General features: G+C 54.1%; 1 protein-coding gene across 2 annotated transcripts in view; it reads left to right on the forward strand.

Annotated features, from left to right (window-relative positions):
- The window catches only part of TBC1D14 (TBC1 domain family member 14), a 92,234-nt gene that overhangs the window by 4,093 nt on the left and 68,046 nt on the right, over nucleotides 1-20,095 (forward strand). For both annotated transcript variants that reach the window (XM_081812674.1, XM_081812673.1), the window contains exon 2: nucleotides 7,243-7,981. In XM_081812674.1, coding sequence (XP_081668800.1) covers nucleotides 7,260-7,981 — 722 coding nt within the window. In that variant the 5' untranslated portion in view covers nucleotides 7,243-7,259. The remainder of the gene's footprint in view (nucleotides 1-7,242; nucleotides 7,982-20,095) is intronic.

Genomic DNA, 20,095 nt, shown 5'->3' on the forward strand with positions numbered 1-20,095 from the left:
GGGGCAGTGAAAGTTACATGTCTTCTCCTTAGGGTTGTGAGGGAGCCTTTGGGGACCCTCAACAGCTTAACCCCAGTTTCTGCCTGGCTTGCTAGTGGGCCAAAACTTAAACAACATTAAGTTATGGGGCGCCTGGGTGGCTCAGCTGTTAAGCATCTGCCTTTGGCTCAGGTCATGACCGCAGGGTCCTGGGATCGAGTCCTGTGTCGGGCTCCCTGCTCCACAGGGAGCCTGCTTCTCCCTCTGCCTCTGCCTCTCTCTCTGTCTCTCTGTTTCTCATGAATAAATAAATAAAATCTTAAAAAAAACAAAACAAAACAGCATTCAGTTATGTTCTAGGCACCTGAAAGTTGCCATTCACTTTCCAGAGGAATATATTGAACTTCTAGGAAATTCTCTTTTGGGATTGTTTTTATCCTGAAGAATAACCCATTTAAAAATCAAATTACTGTTATGGTTGACTTTTTCATTCTGCATAATGCAAATTGCCCCATTATTTTCGGCCGCTCGAGCAGCGGTAGGAACGGCAAGCCCGTGGGTGTCCTCCCAGGTTGGCCCTGGCCGGCCGCTTCATTACACAGGCCTCTCGAGCCTCGTCTCCTTGTCTGTGCGGTGATAATGCCGGAACCGTGAGCTCCGGGGGTTGTTGTGAAGGTTACAGAGACGCTGGGTGTGGACTTTGAAGGCCGTGCCCAGCATATAACGCACACGTGGTGAGCTGAGGCAGCAGCTCCCGTTAATTGGTAATGCCGAGGCACCCGAGTTCCAGAACATCCTGTGCCTCTCTTTCCAGGGTCTTTTTTGTCTAAGCCATGACATTAAAAAGAGAAAGCGACTCAGGAGTGATTGGTGCTTGTGGAGTCCTCTACAAAGCAAGCTAATTGACATGGGAGATGCCCCGTAGATCAGGGGCTTTTCCTGGGCGGTGGGACCTCGTTTCAGAGGCTGAACTTAGCCTGTTTCTCCTGACTGGTCCTGTCCTCCAGGGTCAAGGTGAAGGCCTGGGGTGTGTGTGGTGGGGGGCACCAGTCCTGCCAGGAGGCTGGTGGTCTCACCAGAAGTCTCCCCAGGAAGCATGAAGGACCCCGAGGGGCCTTGTGCGGAATGACGTGGGTGTTGGAGAGAGAACGGCTGGGGCCTTGCCTGTGTGTAATCACGGGCAGGTCACTGCATCGGGCTTAGCCCGGCTTTGTTCCCATCTGGGAAATGGCAGAAGACAGTCTGCTTTTTCACAGGAGGGATGAGGATTTAGGGAGGTTCTCGATGTCTGTGTTAGGGCCGCGTGAATAGCAAAGCTGGCCAAGGGGCCTTGGAGTCATGGACTTGGATTCAAGTCCCCGCTGCTGCAGAGTAAAAGTGGAGCCCTTGGGTATGCCGTGGGCCTCAGTGTCCTCTGTGCAGTGGGGTAATGCCTAGCACAGAGGGCTGTGCGAAGAATGGCATGGGAGGAGCTTCGAGCAGGGCCTGCTGCTCATATGGTGATGCTCTGGTGTTGTCCGTGTTGCAGACCTGGTCCTGCCCTCTTGAAACTTTGGCTCTGGGACGGATGGGTTCTGAGGCTGTGGCTGACAGAGAAGAGCAGTGTCTGTCTTCTCTTAAGATAAAGGGTCTGGGGGCGCCTGGGTGGCTCAGTCAGTTAAGTGTCTGCCTTCAGCTCAGGTCATGATCCGGGGGTCCTGGGATCGAGCCCCACATTGGGCTCCCTGCTCAGCAAGGAGTCTGCTTCTGCCTCTCCCCCTGGCTCATGCTCTCTCTCTCTGTCAAATAAATAAATAAAATATTTAAAAAAAAGATATGGAGCAGCGCCTGCTGGCTCAGTCATTGAAGTGACGGACTCTTGGTTTCAGCTCAGGTCATGGTCTCAGGGTCGTGGGCTCAAGCCCCGCATTGGGCTCTGCACTCAGCGTGGAGTCTACTTGAGCTTCTCTCTCCCTGCGTTTGTGTGTGTGCTCTGTCTCTGTCTCTCTCTCTAAAATAAATATGTAAAAAATAAAAAATGAAAGATTAAGGTTACGGATATCAGGGGTGGAGCTGGGCGGATAGGACACTTGGCAGCAAAGGCAAGTGCACCCTCCTTGGAGGATCAGGGAGAGCCATAGTGTCCCTGGTGCTAATGGGGGTGTGAGGAAGCAGTCCCCTGTGGCATCCAGAGAGGAGCCCAGACGGGGAGGGCTGTGGGGAGCAAATGCCCGGGGGCAGGAAGCAGCCACAGGCAGATGAGTGCCAGAGGATGTCTTCTGCATGGGTGGGCAACATTATTTCTCCCTGAAGCCACCCATGAGTGGAGGTTTTCCTGCTAGGAACATAACTAAATCATTTGGATTTGGCCTCATAAACTGCTGATTTACGAAGACTTGGTCAAGACCTTGTCCCACTGCTTTTTTTTTTTTTTTCAAAGATTTTATTTATTTGACAGAGAGAGAGAGACAGCGAGAGAGGGAACACAAGCAGGGGGAGTGGGAGAGGGAGAAGCAGGCTTCCTGCCGAGCAGGGAGCCCGATGCGGGGCTCGAACCCAGGACTCTGGGATCATGACCTGAGCCGAAGGCAGACGCTTAATGACTGAGCCACCCAGGCGCCCCTGTCCCACTGCTTTTTAAAGAGAAGAAAATTAAACTGTTGTTCAGGGTGGACTTGTTTTCCAAAGGCTCATTCAGAGTTACTGGCAGAGCTGCCGTGGGCTTTCTGACTTGTGTTCAAGGCCTAGTCCCCGGCCAGGGGAGGGGTGTGCCGATCTCTCTCGGGGCTCTTACCCTCTCCACTTGCTGCAGAACACCGGTTTTGTGACTGGTAAATAAAATGCAGATTGTCTTACTGCCTGGAGTGAAAACAGCCTTCCTCTGATCTGAACTTGACGTCTTGTGTGTTTTTCCCTTGTCGGGGACATGATGGCTGGTCATCCTGAAACTTGTATCGTGTGGCTGGCCACCTGGGCCTGGAGGAGGTGGGGGGGCCTGCGGGGGCTGCCGTGGCCACTGCTGGGGCGGGGGGGTTGTCTCAGGCTTCGGGAAGCAAGTGTAGAAGGAGGAAGTCTCTTACGTTCCCGGACTGTCGCGTGTTGACCGTTCCTCCCCAGCAGTGCGGCGGCCAGCGCGGCTCAGGATGGTCATCTCGGACTTGCTGCCGGGAACTTGATGGGAGGGAGTTTCTTCCTCATCTCGTTATATCCATGGCTCACCTTGTTCTTGAAGCAGAACCCCCTCGCCGCGGATGTTTCTTGGACAGACTATCCCCGAAACCTGCCCTCTTAGAACCTAGTTGTTAGTAATAATTAACTCAGCAAATAGATTTTTGAATCCTTAATCCATGCCAGGCATTTGGCCAGGCAGGGGTGTCTGGAACCTGTTAGCCCACTGCCTGCCCGAAGCTTAGAAACCAGGGGAGGGACGGGAGCAGTTGTCTTGGCCGTGGCCAAAAGGAACCTCAGAAGAAAGAGGACCTGCAGCTTCCTGGGAGAGTAGGGAACAGCTTCTCAGAGGAGGTGGCCTTGGGAGTGTGCTGTGTCTCCTTGTGGCACCTGCTGCCAGATCCCCAGGGGCGCTGGTGGCCCAGCCGGGGAGAGCACCCAGGCCATGGGGTTTTGAGAGGCGAGGGTGACAGCACAAGGCTGCTGAGGCTGGCAAGGCTGGGGCGGGAGGGCCCTGTGCCAGCTCGGGGAATTTAGGCTGATCCTGTCTTTAGAAAACGTGTGACTTGGAGGCAGGTCATCTGCAGCTGGCCTCCTGGCAGGGGTCCAGCGTCCACCCTGCAGCCTCTCTGAGAAGCGGGCGCTTTGTGCGTGCAGCCCCCCCCTTCAGGGCACCGTCGGAAGGCAGGTGCTCTGGTGGGTGCCTTCTGGTTTCATAGGACTGGTGGCCCCAGGCGGAAGGGTTTGAGGACAGGTGGCCTTGGCCCTTGTGGGGTTTGGTTTGAGAGTATGTTGCAAGCAGAAGGACATTTTTGCTTTTAGGTTTATTTCCCTGAAGGCTGACAACCTTGTTTGTGGGGCTTAAGGAACTTCACTTGGACTTGGAACCAGCAGAAGCGTCAAAGGTCATTCATCTTCTCCCTGGAAGAGGCCCTTGTCCTGCTGGCCTGGCCCCCAGCAGAGAGGCAAGAGGAGTGGAGAACAGGCCACGGCCAGGTGGCTTTGGACCCTGTCACACCAGCTTTGCCGCCCTCGTGCTCTCACGGTGGCGATTCTGAGAGGGGGTCCTTGCATTCACTCAACACACACGTTTTGTGTTCTGTGTATTCTAGTATCAGAACTGCAGTTTAAAGGCGTTTTTTGTAGGTCCTTCAGCTCTTCGTGTGGCTGAAGTAGAGGAAATTCACATTTACGGGGCACGTACTGTGCTCAGACGTGGGGTGTCCCGGCACTCTCGCCGAGCCTTCTCATTTCACGTATGAGTTTTGTAGTGTCGCCCACTTTCCTGCTGGCCAGGAGGCAAGTTGAGGTCCAGGAAGGTTCTGCTTCTCCCCATGGTAAGCGGCGGAGCCAGAATGTCAGCTGGGCTGGTCACCTGGCTCTCAGCTCTGTTTGCTGTGAGGATTTCCTCTCGTGTTTCTGGCTTTTTGCCAGTTTGACCTGTCGGACTATTGATGGTGTTTGGATAATTCTAATAACTCTTGACAGTGCGAGTGATTAGCTCTTCACCGTGTGCTAGAAATGTTTCTTGCCGTATTTTCCTTTTAATTAAAAAAATGGAGAAGTCTCAAGTTTATGTGCATTGGAATCTCCCTGTGTCTTCCTGTTGTGAATCCTGTTGTTCCACAGTGTGGTTGAGTTCAGGGATTTCCCAGGGCAGGGGCTTGGATGTAGTTGGTGGTGACTTTGCCTGGAGGAGCTCAGGTCTGGGGACTCGGGCTGGGGACTCCAGCCCAGGAATTCGAGGGCAGTGTGAACTGTGGCCTGAAAATGTGTTCATGTGTGCTGAGGCGGTGCCCGGATTCTTTTGGAGGATGAACTGAGGTTTGCTCAAGTAGGTTAGAGAAGCACTTGATGGAATTTTTTTTTTTTTTAAGATTTTATTTATTTATTTGACAGAGAGACACAGCGAGAGAGGGAACACAAGCAGGGGGAGAGGGAGAAGCAGGCTCCCTGTTGAGCAGGGAGCCCAGTGCGGGGCTCGATCCCAGGACCCTGAGATCACGACCTGAGCCAAAGGCAGACATTTAATGGACTGAGCCACCCAGGTGCCCCACATTCCTTCCTATTTTTATTTTTACTCCAATGCCACACTGGCTGGCTGGTTCCTTCGATTTCTGGGAGGGAGGGAGATGACCTCCTTCCCTGTTCTTCTAACAAATTTGCTTTTGTTGTGTTGACTGGAGAAGGACCAGGCTTCCTGAAGGGGAGCAGGAAGGCTCAGTGACACCCAAAAGGGAGTGGCTGTCACAGTTCCCAGTGTGCTTCAAAACCTTCACCCACTGACTTTGATGATGGCAGCTACCAGCAGAGCGCCTGCCAGGGGCCACTGCCTTGGGATGCTTTTCTCATGGTACCTGACTGAATTCTCCCCAGGCAGTCAGTACAGCTGGGGTTAGAGCCCAGGAAAAGTCCCATGAGAACCCAAGAAAGTGGGGCGTCTGGGTAGCTCAAGTTGGTTAAGCGTCTGCCTTTGGCTCAGGTCGTGATCTCAGGGTCATGAGATCAAGCCCTGCACTGGGGTCCATGCTGGGTGTGGAGCCTACTTAAAAAACAAACAAGAAACAACCCAAGAAAGTACCATTCTTTATGTTGTTCTACACAGTGGATCAGATTTCAATAACCCAGCCAGATTTCTTTAGTTTTGACATTTTGAAGGACGATAGAACCTTTTTTTTTTTTTTAAAGATTTTATTTATTTATTTGAGAGAGAGAATGAGATAGAGCATGAGAGGGGGGAGGGTCAGAGGGAGAAGCAGACTCCCCGCTGAGCGGGGAGCCCGATGCGGGACTCGATCCCGGGACTCCAGGATCATGACCTGAGCCGAAGGCAGTCACTTAACCAACTGAGCCACCCAGGCGCCCCGATAGAACCTTCTTAACCAGGGTTCTCCAGCTGCTGGGGGCTGTGCTGTCCAGGCCCCATCATTTCTACCCTGTCTTAGGCCAGAGAACCATAGGCAGATGTGTGTGTCAGTGACAGCTTTGACTCTTCTCGCTCAAGTCTTTATTGTAGGTTTATGGTCTTTGTTTTTTTTTTTTTTTTAATTTTATTTACTTAGGATGAGTGGGGGGGCAGAGGGAGAGGGAGAAGCAGGCTCCCCGCTGAGCAGGGAGCCTGATGTGGGACTCGATCCCAGGACCCTGGGACCATGACCTGAGCCGAAGGCAGATGCCCAACCGACTGAGCCACCCAGGCACCCCTTTATTTTTCACTTACTGATTATCTGCTTTTCTGAGCCAGCCTTCTACCTGGGTTTTTATAACTCCATGCTAAGCTATTCATCCACTAGGTATGGCCTATTTTGGGGCTAGTCCCATAGATCCCAGCTGTGCTGCTAAATAATACTATGATCTTGGACCCATTTCTTAACTTCTCTGAGCTTTGGTTTCCTCCCTGGTAAGGGAGATAATATGCCCTACCTTGTGGACATGTGGAGGGCCATGGCTGACTTGGATGTGGTTGGGGTCATCTCATGCCACATGGTTTATACACCATTTACCTTGTTTTCCTGTCTTGATGACGACATCTTGATTTTAATGCTGTCTTGGAACAAGTAGAACTCAACTTACATGTGGGTTATGAATTCATGTACTTTTGACTGAGGTGTTCTGTTCATTTATTTTATTTTATTTTTTAAGTAGGCTCCATGCCCAGTGCAGAGCCCAGTGTGGGACTCGAACTCATGACTGCTAGATCAAGAGTTGACCCCTCCAACTAACTAAGCCACCCAGGGACCCCTTCTGTTTATCATTTTTTAAAAAACATGAAAAACAATGCTTTCTCTGCCTGGCCCTGTCCTCACATCCCCTGTGCCGGCTTGGGGGTCAGACATGTGACTGGTGGGGTGCTGGTGATGATGAACAAGGGGACTGTTTAAGTATTTTTACCCTAGCTGTAGCCTTTGTTTGGGTTATGGTCCTGTTATTTTATATCGTGGTGATATATGCTAAAACTCTGGCTTCTGGTCCTGAATTAAAACTTGGATATGTAGGACTTTTTTCAAGGATTCGTCCCTAGAAAGGGCATCAGAACATTTGAGCTGTACAGCAGAGGAGTGTGTCTTAGGCTTTTAGAACCACTGTCTTAATTTCCATTTTTGTGATTTTTTCTAGTTTCTCCTTGGACCAAGATGACTGATGGAAATCTCTCCACCTCTACAAATGGTGTAGCCTTGATGGGCATTCTGGATGGTCAGCCAAGAAACCACATTCAGAACCTGCCACACTTGAATCTCAAGGCACCCAGGTCCCTCTCATTGCCAGAGTATGGGCCCAAGCTGAAACTTGGTCCTTTAGAAGATCGGCACAGCCTTAAGTCCGTGGACTCAGGCATTCCCACCCTTGAGATCAGTAACCCGGAACCCGTCCCCTGCAGTGTGGTCCACGTGAAGAGGAAGCCATCGGAGTCGGAGATCGTCCCCGAGCGAGCTTGCCAGAGCGCGTGCCCGCTGCCATCCTACACGCCCCCAGCTCCCAGCAGCGCCGAGTGGGAGCAGAGCGTGCGGAAGTCGTCCACGTTCCCCAGGACCGGCTACGACTCAGTGAAGCTCTACAGCCCCAGCTCCAAAGCCCTGAGCCGCAGCGACGATGTCTCCGTTTGCAGTGTGTCCAGCCTCGGCACAGAGCTGTCAACCACACTGTCCATCAGCAATGAGGACATCTTGGACCTCGTGGTCACGAGCAGCTCCAGTGCCATCGTGACCCTGGAGAGTGACGATGACCCACAGTTTACTGACGTCACCTTGAGCTCCGGCAAGGAAACCCATGAGCTGCGCCAGCAGGACTGTGTGGATGGAGCTGAGGATGGGAATAAACTGAGAATTTTGGGACCACTTAGTAGCTTCTTTACCAGGTAACACCGTCTTTGTCTCTACGAGAGTTAGGTTATCCGGACCGGCTGCCCTGTTCTCATCCGAAATGTGCTGTGTGCCTCCTGCCTTGCTAAGCAGGCCCGGAGTCATGCAGGCGACCGTGTCTTCTCCCCGTAGCCCAGAGTCCTATGCAGTTGTGGGTAGGACTGGTCTGGAGGTGATTCTGCTATTTGAGCCCTCACCACTCGCCGTCACCTCTGTGTCTTTCCCTGGCTCACTCGCACACTTGGTTGTCATTTCCCAGCCTCTGACCTGCTGTGGCGGAGGGTGACCTGCAAGTGGCCAGTGCTAATAGATTAGTGGCCTTACTTTGTCAGCCTTGTCCTCTGCAAGGCCCTTTACGCTCATCACTTGAGCTTCTTGGGCCAAACAGAGGGTTAGGAACCCACGTTCCACCCCCAGCCCCCACCGCATAATGCAGGGCTGATGTTTCCAGGCAGCCCTGCCCTGTGTTCCCGCAGGGCTGTGCGCTGGGTCCCTGTTCTGACGCTGGCCCTGCGGCCGCCGCTTCCCCTCCTAGGCTGGGACCAGGCCACTCAACTGAGGCCCCAAACCAGGGCCTGTAGGGCCCCTGTGTCTCACCTCTAGCCCTGGGGGCACAGCTCCCGCACGCCTGCCTCTTACCTGTACTCTCGTGTTTTCGTTCAGCAAGTGTGTGTGTCCCTGGCTCTGCTCTTGGCAGGGAATATGGGAGTAGTATGACCATCGAAGTGTTACAGGTCATGCCTTCGGGTCGGGTTCACGGGCTGGGGACACATCAGCCAGTCATACGAGCGGCCATGGACGTCTGGGCTGTGCAGCGCTGTGAGGAAGGGCCCAGGGCTGTGAGACAGTGTGCAGGGGCGTGGCGACCCGTCCCTAGCTGCTCCTTGGGGTCCCCGTTGCTGTGGGCGATGCAGCTGCCCGTGTGTGTGCGTGCTGTAGCAAAGCCCATGTAGGACGCTCTGTGGTACTGGGTGTCCCCTTTTTTCTTTTTAAAGATTTATTTATTAGAGCACGAGTGAGGGGAGGGGCAGAGGGACGAGGAGAATCTCCAGCAGACTCCCTGTTGAGCACGGAGCCTGACCCGGGGCTCAATCCCACGACGCTGAGCTGAAATCAGGAGGCAGACACTAAACTGACCCAGCCAGCCTCGCGGCCCTGGGCGTCCCTTTGCGGTGGCGTGCTGTGCTGGCTGGGGTCCGCTGGAGACTTCTGTGCCTGCGGGCACGGAGCTTAACTCACTGCAGCCCCAGCTGCTGCATCATCTGAATGTGGACATCGTTTCGAGTGAGCCTAAGACCAGTTTTGCGTGAGAAGATCTCTGGTGTAGACTGTGGTCTGTGGGGCGCCTCTTCTCTCTGATATGCCGGCAGCCAGGCGTCAGACTTCCCTAGTCCCAGAACTCCGTAACCCAGGACCGCCTTCAGTGGGAGGAGCCCAGGAGCCCTGGGGGCGACAGTCACTGTCCCTTCTGAGGCCATAGCCCTAAAATAGGTGGTTGTGGTTCCGATTAGTGTGGCCGAGCTGTTGTCTTTTCTCAGATCGGTGTTTTTAGCATTTCCTGTCTGTAGATACCACCTGGGTACCTGTTAACCAGCTGCGGGGTCCTCAGGATCCATCCCAGAACTCCAGAATCAGAATCTCAGGGGAAGGGCTTGGGAGACAGGTTTGGAACCATGTGGGGGTTCTTGGCAAGTTTGGAAACGTGGTTTGGAATGGGGATGACTGGGAAGCAGCCTAGAGGAAAGAGCTGAGCTTTGGATTGAACAGACTTGCACCCACATCCTAGCTGTGTGACCTTGAACAAGTTACTTCACCTCTCTGAGTTCGTTTTCTCATCTCTAAAATCGCATTAAGTGCCCAGCACAAGGTGCCTGTTATGTTGTTGATGTACAAGGTCTTCGTACGAGACCTACTGCGTGTGGTGGTCACGGGAATGAAGTGGGTTCACATGTGTGAAACAGGATCGACCCAGACAGAGTGAGCTGTCAGGTCTCAGTCATTTGGGATCATCATGGCTGCGCCTTGTTTTGTCTGCTGCCTTGTCTCACCGAGTTGGAGCCTCTTCTCCCTTTGAAAGGAAACGCCATCAATTACTGTGGATCATTGCTAAAACTGTGTTTTTTTTTTAATTGAAGTGTAGTTGAGGTATGGTATTATGCTAGTTTCAGGTGTAAGACAGTGATTGAACTTTCACATACGTTACAAAATCATCGTGAAGATGGATCTCGGCACCATCTGTCACCCTACAAAGTTGTTACCTGGTGTTGACTACATTCTGTTCCCTGTGTTGTACACCATGTTCTTTTGTCTTGTTTTATAACTAGAAGTTTGTACCTTTCAGTCCCCCTCCCCTGTTTGGCCCCCCCTCCTCCTCCCCACCAGCTTGCTCTTTATATCTCAGTCTGTTCCCCTGTTGTTTTGTTTTTCAGAGTCTGCATATAAGTGAAATTATATAGTATGCTAGAGCTGCTGTTTCTTGAAAATCTTTTGTAGCTTTGTGCCACAGAAATGAAAAGTCTCCTCTTTGTTTTATTCTCTGGTTCTTGTCTCCTTACCCCTTTTATAAAACATTAAAAATTTTTTTTAAATTTTATTTATGTATTTAAGTGATCTCTACACCCAACGTGGGGCTTGAACTCCCGACCCTGAGATCCACAGTCGCATGCTCCACTGACTGAGCCAGTCAGACACCCCCTCCCTTACCCTTTTAATGGCTGTTACATTATTTGAGCCATTATTAAGCACTTCAGGGAAGTGATCTCAAGAGCTGAGTCTAGTGAGTTTTTTTGTCCTAGAGTCTTAAAGTGTTAGAGGAGAGTTTCAATCTAGAATTCCTTTGAGGGGGAAAAAGGTTCTGTGGCAAGAATGTTTGGAACCCACTACACATTTTACAGGTGAGTTACAGGGGGGGGCCTGGCTCACAGTAAGGCCTGTATGAGTTTTGTCGAGGGCAGGGCTGGGGCTAGAGCCGGGCCTCTGGGGTTTCCAGCCCAGGCTTCTGAGTCCTCCTGTTTCTCCACTTTACCCCCTGTGCCCAGGCGACTTCCTTTACCCTAGTGCCTGTCTGTTCTCCTTGTCCTCACTGAGTCGATTTCTAGGAAATTGGAGGGGGGGAGCATGGGCAGTAGTGGAAGACTCGTTTCAGAGAATGGGGCTCAGAGGAAGGGCTGGACGCGGTCATGGAACGAACTTGTGGCCCGAAGGGGCAGACCAGTTGGTGGCCCTGACTGCTTGATGGAGGGTGGTCTGGGTGAGACAGGAGCAGAGAAGTGACAGGATGGCAGGCTGGGCCCGACCACTGCCCCGTGGAAGCTGCGGACCCAGCTCCCTCTCTCCCTTTGACCCGCTCTTCATCCGGGCTGTCAGAAGCCCTGTGGTGCAGATTCCACCTTGAGCTGAGAGGTAGTCCTGGGCCTGAAGGGGCTCACAGCTGGTGGGGGAGACAGAGCAGGCACGGCGGGGGCGGGAGGGGTATGAGCGTGTGAGCCTGTGAGGGTGCCGGTGCCAGGGCTGGGTTCAGTGTGAGCTCTCCTACTTAAAAGCTGTGTGACATTGGGCAAGTTACTTTACTCCTCTCTGAGTGTTAAATGGGGCATAAAACTGCTTACGGTTAGAGATCAAATAGGTAAACATCTAGCACACTTCTTTTTTTTTTTTTTTTTAAGATTTTATTTATTTATTTGACAGAGAGAGAGAGAGCGCGAGAGAGGGAACACAAGCAGGGGGAGTGGGAGAGGGAGAAGCAGGCTTCCTGCGGAGCAGGGAGCCCGATGCGGGGCTCGATCCCAGAACCCTGGGATCATGACCTGAGCCGAAGGCAGACGCTTAACGACTGAGCCACCCAGGCACCCCTCTAGCACACTTCTTGATAAGCAGTAAGTAGTAGCTATCTGTGATTCTAACAAAAACGTTACCACTTCTAAGAAATACATTTTTCTGGAGTTTTCTCTAGTTCTTATCCTAATGTGTTTATTTCAATCAAAAGTTATTATTGAAAAAGTTAAATCAGGATTTCTGCACTGTTGACATTTTGGGATGGATAAATCTTTGTGGTGGGGGCCGTCCTGTGCCTTGAAGGCTGTCTAGCAGCCTCCCTGGCTTATACGCCCGGATGCCGGGAGCCCTTCCCAGTGGTGCAGCTGGGCATCACCTTCTGTCCTGGGCAGGGAGGGCTGGGAGGGCTGGGCAGAATCACCCAGCCTTTGAGAGCCATCCTGGGGGCAGCTTGTAAATGTTGCTGTCTGTTTCCCTGAAGGAAATTTACTAATGTAATTTGAGCAGGATCCTCCTCCTTTGGAGAGAGGGACTATGTTAAGGGATTCTGTTCCACTGTGTAGTTGAACAGTGTTTGTGTAGACACTTGGGTGGCAAAGACCAGAGGAATCCAGTAATGTACGTTTTCCACAGGAGACGGGTTGTTTCTGTGAAGGCAAGGGTTTCAGGCTGCTAATCTGCACGGGCCTGGAAGGTAATAATCAGCTTTGACCTTTCGGCTTCTTTTGGCGGCCCTTTATGTCGCCCTCAGCAGAGATGGTCTGGGTGTCCTGCTGAGGAGCGATGCCTGGGCCACAGTGGAAGCAGGAGAAGGGGCTTGCGGAGGGGAGCTGCGGGGGAGGCTGGGAGGCATGGTGCCCGGGCTGCGTTCAGAGCTGTGGAGCTGTGCGGATGCATTTCTCTGATCTGCCCCCTCCGCACCCCAGCCGAGAGCCCCTGGGGCACAGTCTGCCTGCATTGGGCTCACCCCAGTGGCCGTGAGCTGTAACACAGCGAGGAGTGTGCTGGGTGAGCTGGAGCTGCTCAGACCCAGGTTCGAACCTGGGCTCTGCCATTTTCGACCTCAAGAACCCCCTCCCGTCTGTGGTCCCCTGTGTGTACTGGGTGGCGGGGGTTCGTTGCGTCTCTTGTAAGCAGCAGATAGAGTCTTATTTGAGACGCTATGAGAGAAGTTCTGGGCAGAGCTCATCCCCAGCGTGCCGCTTGGATTTCTGGCCCTGCTCTCTGCTTTTGTTGGGGATTCACATAAGGTTCCATAGTTTTTAGGGGTCTGTATAAGGAAAAACGTGAAACCATTGTTTTGAGAAAAACATCTTTAAGGCATTTTGACTTGGTGTGAATGCGTTCAACTACAATTTCTAGGCTTTGGGGATTTGATAACTTGAAAGGTGCCTTGAGCAGTGCTGAGGAAGAAATTTGCTCCTTGCTTTCTTATTTCTCTTCTTTTTTTAAAAGAAACTTTTTTTTATAAGTGGGGCGGGGAGGGAGGAGGGACAGAGGGAAAGGGAGAGAGAGAGAATGTTAAGCAGGCTCCATGCCCAGCCCAGAGCCCAACGAGGGGTTCAGCGTCCCAATCCTGAGATCATGACCTGAGTGGAAACCAAGAGTTGGAGGCTCAACCGACGGAGCCACTCAGGCGCCCCCTCCTTGCTTGCTTTTTGGAGAGGTGAGTTTGTTTACCAGCAGGGCAGATACACTTCAGAGGCACTGGGAGTGACAGGTAGTGGTGATGCTGGCTACGTGCCCTTCTGAGCGCGTTGACATGGTTGCCGGACTTGGTCTCAGCCACCGTAGGAGAGAGTATGCTGGGGTAGGTAGGCCCTGCGGGCGGGCTTGTGCATCCTCCAGGCCGCCTGCCTTCCAGGGCGTGCTCCTTCCCTGTGTGTTCTTGGGGTCTCTTGGAGCTGGGGTTCTGGATGGGAATTGGGTGCCATCAGATTCTCCCAGGAGGCAGAGGTGGGCGGAGACCATGAGGCTGTGTTCTGCCGTCCGGCGGCGTCAGGCTGTGCAGTTCTCCGGCATCGGCCCCGTGCTCATCCCCCGGCTGGTGCCAGGCTGCTCTGGTGGCTTCCCGGCCCCGCTGCCTTCCCGATTTCCGGGGTTTGAGGGGCAGCTCTGACACAGCAGCTCCCCGGGTGCGGGGGGGTGCCTGGGGGCCCGGGTTAGAGCCCGTGACTTCAGCCCTCGTCAAGATTGTCGAATCACCTAAGTCCTTGAGTTGTTAGATCCTTTCTGCTTAAACTTTTTGGAGTGGTTTCTGTAACCTGCACCGAAAGCTGATGGATTTGGGTAAGTCCTGTGAGTAATTCTTACTCAGGTGGGGAGACTGAAGCAGGGTGTGGTTAAGTAGCCTGTCAGGGGTCCAGCCATGGCATAGGGCTTGGGTCTCTGAACTTAGGGTTCTCATCTGGAGAATAGAAATACGTTCACGCGTCAAAGGGAGGAAGTGTGAGTGGATAAGCACCAAGCACGGAGGAGGCTCACCAGTGTCTACGTTACTTACTGACTTTTGCCCAGATGCGTGCGCGCCATGCGATCCCTGGGAAACAGCCCTGGTGGGTGTTCTCTGGACCTAGCTGTTTGCTGGCATGTGGGCTCGGGTAAGGCAGGCACTCAGCCTCGCTGGGGGCTTAGTGTCCTTGTTTGCAGAAGGAGCCGAGGGCACCTACCGTACAGAGCTGTGCAAAGGAGGAGGAGCTGCGTGGCCCAGGTGCTGAGCTCCAAGCTCCAGGCGGCAGGGGAGGCCAGAGTTAGGGGGCCGCCGGGGAAGGCCCTGTGGGCTGTGATGGCGGTTCCAAGATAGACGTCAAAGTCCAGAAAGAAATACAGGGGCTGAGAGGTCAGTGGGTCTTCGACAGTGTCTTGTGTGTGCACAAGGTCGAGACAGTGTTCCTCAGGCAGAAGGATCAGCATGCGTGAGGTCATAGCAGGAGAAAGCTCAGCATTTCTGGGAAAGTGCCGTGGCCTGCAGTGCTCAGGATGGAGAGCAGAAGGCTCACGTGCCCAACTCCAAAGTCACCTCTCTTTCTACCAAAGACACCACACTACCTCTCTTAAAAAAAAAAATTACTTTTAAGTAATCTCTATGCCCACGATGGGGCTCAGATTCACCACCCTGAGACCCAGACTCGTCTGCGGGGCGCCCCGGCACTGTCTCTGGGAACACGTGTGCCCTGATCCGATGCGGGGGCGGGGGCTGGGAGAGCAAGAGGACTCGCACTGCGCTCCGGGGCAGGGTCTGCCGGCGTGTGGCTGGAGCACACGGGGCACTGCGCACGGTCACGGGGGTCAGCTCTGCGGCTCCCCCTCGGCACGGAAGTTCCTCAGTGCGAAGAGAGCATCGTGTGTGAGCAGGTGGAGAATGCTCTCCCCTCTCACGGTGTTGGAGTTAGCCGAGCTCTGAGTCCTGAGGCCTTCCTGGGCTGGCTGGGGGCGGGCAGAGCAGAATCAGTGACAGGCGCCGGGCGGCCAGGAGCGGGAGAAGCAGAGAAGCTTTCAGCAAGGACGCTAGGAGGGTGGTTGCCATTGTACTAACTGCACATCTGTGAGGTGTCTCGATTATTCAGAGTCCTGTGCTTTGTGCAAGGAGGGTTTTCACTGGCGTGCACTGACCCTGTTTGGATCACCCCACTCCCGGGTGTTCAGTTCCTCTGGGACTTGTCGTACCAGGTGGGTTTTCAGCAGCTCAGCCCCTGCATCATGGAATGCTTGCCTTTCTTTTCCGACTGCTGACCGACACCGCTGAGCTGCTACCAGCCCTCGTTTCAGCACCGGCCAGGTCCTTGGTGCCCTGACTCCAGCTCAGGTCATTTCGAGGGCGTTCTCCCAGGTGGGGAGGGTGCGGCGGATGGTGTAGGAGCCACAGGCGGCCAGTGTCCGTGGGGGGCCCGCGCTGCTGCAGGGACCATTGGGGGACTCGGGCCGACAGCGGCCCGCCGCGTTCACCGTGAACGGCCGCGCCCCGCTCTGTCGGCTGTGCTTCCTTTGTTTCCTTCTGGCCGCAGATTGCGCACACGCAGGTTCTTGAGGGTGTGCAGCGTGCCACACGTTGTTCCGGGACCTTAAACATGCTTCTCATCATTCAGTTTTTCAAGAAACATTAGCCGAGGGGCGCCTGGGTGGCTCAGTCGTTAAGCGTCTGCCTTCGGCTCAGGTCATGATCCCGGGGTCCTGGGATTGAGCCCCGCGTCGGGCCCCTGCTCGGCGGGGAGCTTGCTTCTCTCTCTGCCTGCAGCTCTCACTGCTTGTGCGCTTGCTCTTCCTCTCTCTCTTTCACAACTGAATAAATAAAAAATATTAAAAAAATTTACCGAGCATCTGCCCTTTGCCAAGGCACTGTGTTAGGTGCTTGGAATTAGGCTGTGGACAAGACAAAGACCCTTGTCCCTGAGGAGCTTCTATTCTAGTGGGAGGAGGCGGATAATACCCACGTAAGTACGTGGAGCACAGACGTTGGCGGTGATCCGGTGCCGTGGGGAAAACGAGGCAGGAGGAGAGACTGGCCAGCGCGGGCTGTAAAACAGGTTGGTCAGCAGCGCCCACCAAAGCAGGGCCCACCAGGTGCACAAGCGAGAGGGACTTAAGCAGAGACGGAGGAGGCGGGGACGTTGACCCAGCAGACCCCTGGTGGAGGAGAGACAGGCAGGGAAGGGCCCGGGCGGGCCTGGTGAGAGGAACAGCACAGAGGCCGAGGGACGGACCGAATGGGCCACGAGGGGGTGGAGATGCGGGCCTGTGGGCCATGTAGGGCTGCCTTTGACCCAGAGGCGGGGGGAGCAGCTGCAGAACTTGGAGCAGAGGAGACGTACTAGTCATCTACTAGTTTGCTACATGGTAGATGCCAAGTAACCAAATAGCGGATTAAAAACCTCAGTGGCCCATCATCACACAGCTGGGTTCTCTCTCGGGGTCTTACAAGGATGAAACCCAGGCACTGACCGGCTGAGAGTAAGGAGCGGTCAGCTTCCCGGCTCAGCCAGGTCATTGGCAGAGCTCAGTTCCCTGTGGTTTTAGGACTGAGTCCTTGGTTCCTTGATGGCCATCAGCTGGGGGCTGCTTCTGGTTTCTAGATGCTTCTCCTATTCCTTGCCATGTGTCCCCGCAGTCTTCAGAGCCGGAAACAGAGAATCCCCCTTGTGTACAATCCTTCTCACACTTCGAATCTCTTGCCAGGGACAGCCCCAGTTGGTTTTTAAGGGCTCACTGATGAGGTGAGTCCAACCAAGAATAACCTCCCTTTCCTGAAATGATCGGTGCCGTGTGACACAACCTGACCATGGGAGCGACTGTCCCGACGTATTCATAGTTGATACCCACACTCGAGGGACACTGGAGGGGCGGCGGGCAGCGGGGTACCCTGGACGCTGAGGAGGGAGTGAGGTGGGGGGCAGCGTCCGTGAGTTCGAGAAAGAGCAAGAGGAGGGGAGTTGCTATCAGCAAGGCCATGGGAGCAAACCAATGGAGGAAGGAGTGGCGTGAGGTTTCTTTTTTCTAAGGCTGGAGAAATGGGTGTTTTTGTTTACAGTTAAGAGCAACCTAGTAAAAGAGCAGCGGCAAACCTAACTAGAGAGCGGAGGACTTGCAGAGCGGTGTCCTTCAGCGGCATCTGAAGGAGTGGGATCTGGTGCTCACGTGGACAAACTGGCTTCAGCTGCGTGAAATTCTCTAGCTTAAGAAGCGGTAAAGCAGAGGATGTGGGCGCAGAGGCTGGAGGATGGATGTGGTCGCGGGGGTCTGTGGGCATCCTCGCTTGCTTTATTTAGTGTGGGTGGACTACTTTATTGTTTTTAGTGCTGTCTCATTGTTTTTCTGTGTGTGAATATAGATTTTTAATTTCAGCATATTTCCTTTTTTTAATAGACTTTTTTTTTTTAAGATTTTATTTATTTTTTGACAGGGAGAGACACAGCGAGAGAAGGAACACAAGCAGGGGGAGTGGGAGAGGGAGAAGCAGGCTTCCCGCAGAGCAGGGAGCCCGATGCGGGGCTCGATCCCAGGACCCCGGGATCATGACCTGAGCCGAAGGCAGACGCCTAACGACTGAGCCACCCAGGTGCCCCTTTAATAGACTTTTTTAGAGCAGTTTTACATCACAGCAAAATTAAGCAGGCAGTGCAGAGTTGGGGTGTCTGGCTGGTTCAGGCGGTGGGCATGCGCCTCTTGATCTCAGGGTCGTGAGTTCAAGCCCCCAGGTTGGGCGTGGAGCCTACTTAAAAAATAAGAGAGTGCAGCCTCCCCCGTATCAGCATCCTGACCAGAGAGGTACCCTCGTTACAGTCCGTGGACCTGCACGGATGCGTCATTGTCAGCCGAGTCCACAGTTAGAGGCAAGGTCACCGTCGGTGCTGTGCGTTCCGTGCGCAGTGACCCGTGCCCATCGTTAACGCTGTCGCACGAGGAGCTGCACTGCCCTAGACGGCCTCCTCCATGCTCCACCTGCTCCCCGCCCTCCCCACACACCCCTGGCAACCACCCATCTTCTTCCTGCCTCCATGGTTTTGTCTTTTCCAGACTGTCGTGGAGCTGGAATCCTAACAGTGCAGTCTTTTCAGATTGGCTTCTTTGGCTTAGTAGTGTGCATTTAAGGTTCCTCCCTGTCTTTTCACGCATTGATGAAGCTCATTTCTTTGTAGCACGAAATACTATCTCATTGTCTGGACCGGACCCTTTATTTTTCCATTCGTCTACCTAAGGACATCTTGGTTGCTTCCAGGATTTAGCAGTTACCGATAAAGTGGCTGTAGATAACCGAGTGCGGGGCGGGGGGGTGGGGTGGGGAAGGTGGTGGGGGGGTGTTTGTGTTGACATGAGTTCTCAGCTCCTTTGGGTAAACACCAGGGAGCCTGGTGCTGGATCGAATGCAAGAGTATGTTGAATTTCAGAAGAAACTGCCAAACTGCCTTGTAGGGCAGCCATGCTATTTTGCGTGCCCACCCACAGTGAGTGAGTTCCTGCTACTCCAGGAAGTACGCGTTCTTGTGAAGCAGGAAGCAGGGTCCTCTTCTGACAGCGAGGCCTGGGATGGGCCCCTGGGGTGAAGGAGGTGTGATGAAGGAAGAAGGTGTGAAAGTCACAATGGGGAGTGTGATTGCAGGGGTGCATCTGGCTGTGTGGTGGGAGAGCAAGCAGTGAGCCTGTTGAGGGGTATGTGTGCTGGGCACCCACGTGTGCGTGGGCCCTGGCTGGCATTGTACTGAGTGAGTCAGGTGAAAGGAGGGACAGGCAGGGGAATTGAGGGAGCGTGTATGCTGGGTAAGGGGTGGGGGATGTCAGGAGGGTGAGCGGCAGCAACAGGAGGAAGGACCAGTGGGGACCTTGGTGGGTGGAGGAATCGGAGGAGCCGGGGGGGGGGAATCCAGGCCTGAGGGTAGTGGGGTGCCTTCACGGTGTGGATAAACGGGCTTAGGTCACACAGCTAGCTGGCCGTCGAGCTTGGAGGGGTCAGCCCCCACCTCAACCCCTGCCCTGCCCTGTCTGCCAGTAAAGCTTGATCAACCCTGGGCAGTCACATGGTGTTCCAGCCGCATCTGGTGAATCCTCCAGGGAGGGTTGCAGAAAGGAGGCAAAGCGCCTTCATTCATCCCCTTTCTGGTGCTGGGTTGGGGAAGGGAGGCAGCAGTTCATCCCAGGGGCATTGTTATGACAGGTGCTGCTTCAGTGGGCTGGCCACGGGCACAAGAAAACCCGTTTATGAGCAGCACCTTGTCCTAAGGGAGAAGTTGGCGTGGGTGCTCTGCTCTGGGCACTGTGCCTTGGCATGGACACAACCTCATGTGATCCTCTGGAGAGGCCCAGGCCGGGATGGCAAGAGGGGAAGGAAATGCCAAGAGGAAATGTCCAGGAGGAACATGGACCATCACCATGCAGGGTGTGGGCCGTCACTTCCTCTTCTTTAGTCCTTGGCCTTCTCCAGGGAACCCCGTCCTCCCTCCAGCTGGCTGCTCGTGGCCGATGTTCCTTTGGCATTCCCCACCAGACACCAGCCTGGACAACCTCCCTGCTATAAACGGTGGGGGCTCTCTCACTCAGGAACACCTTCTCTGTGCCTCTCTGAGGATCTGCATCCTTGCATCGTTTCTGCAAGTGCTTACCCACCTCCAGCCTCCACATGAGGACCAGCCTCACGGGGCTTCCTTGTGCCCACTAGAGGGGGCATAGAGAAGACGCTGGGGGTGGGTTTGTATGTGTCCCAGAAGCTGCCCAGGTGCTGTGGCTTTGGCTCAGCACCCGATCTCCCGGGTGTTCAGGTCCTTGGGTCCCTCCCCTGCATCCGCGTCCCCGGAGCGTCTGTTGGGGCTGGAGCCCCTTGAGGTCAGCATGGAGTGTGCGCAGGTGAA

The sequence above is a fragment of the Leptonychotes weddellii genome, chromosome 2 (assembly GCF_054177405.1).
Source record: "Leptonychotes weddellii isolate Sample4059 chromosome 2, ASM5417740v2, whole genome shotgun sequence".
NCBI lineage: Eukaryota > Metazoa > Chordata > Mammalia > Carnivora > Phocidae > Leptonychotes > Leptonychotes weddellii.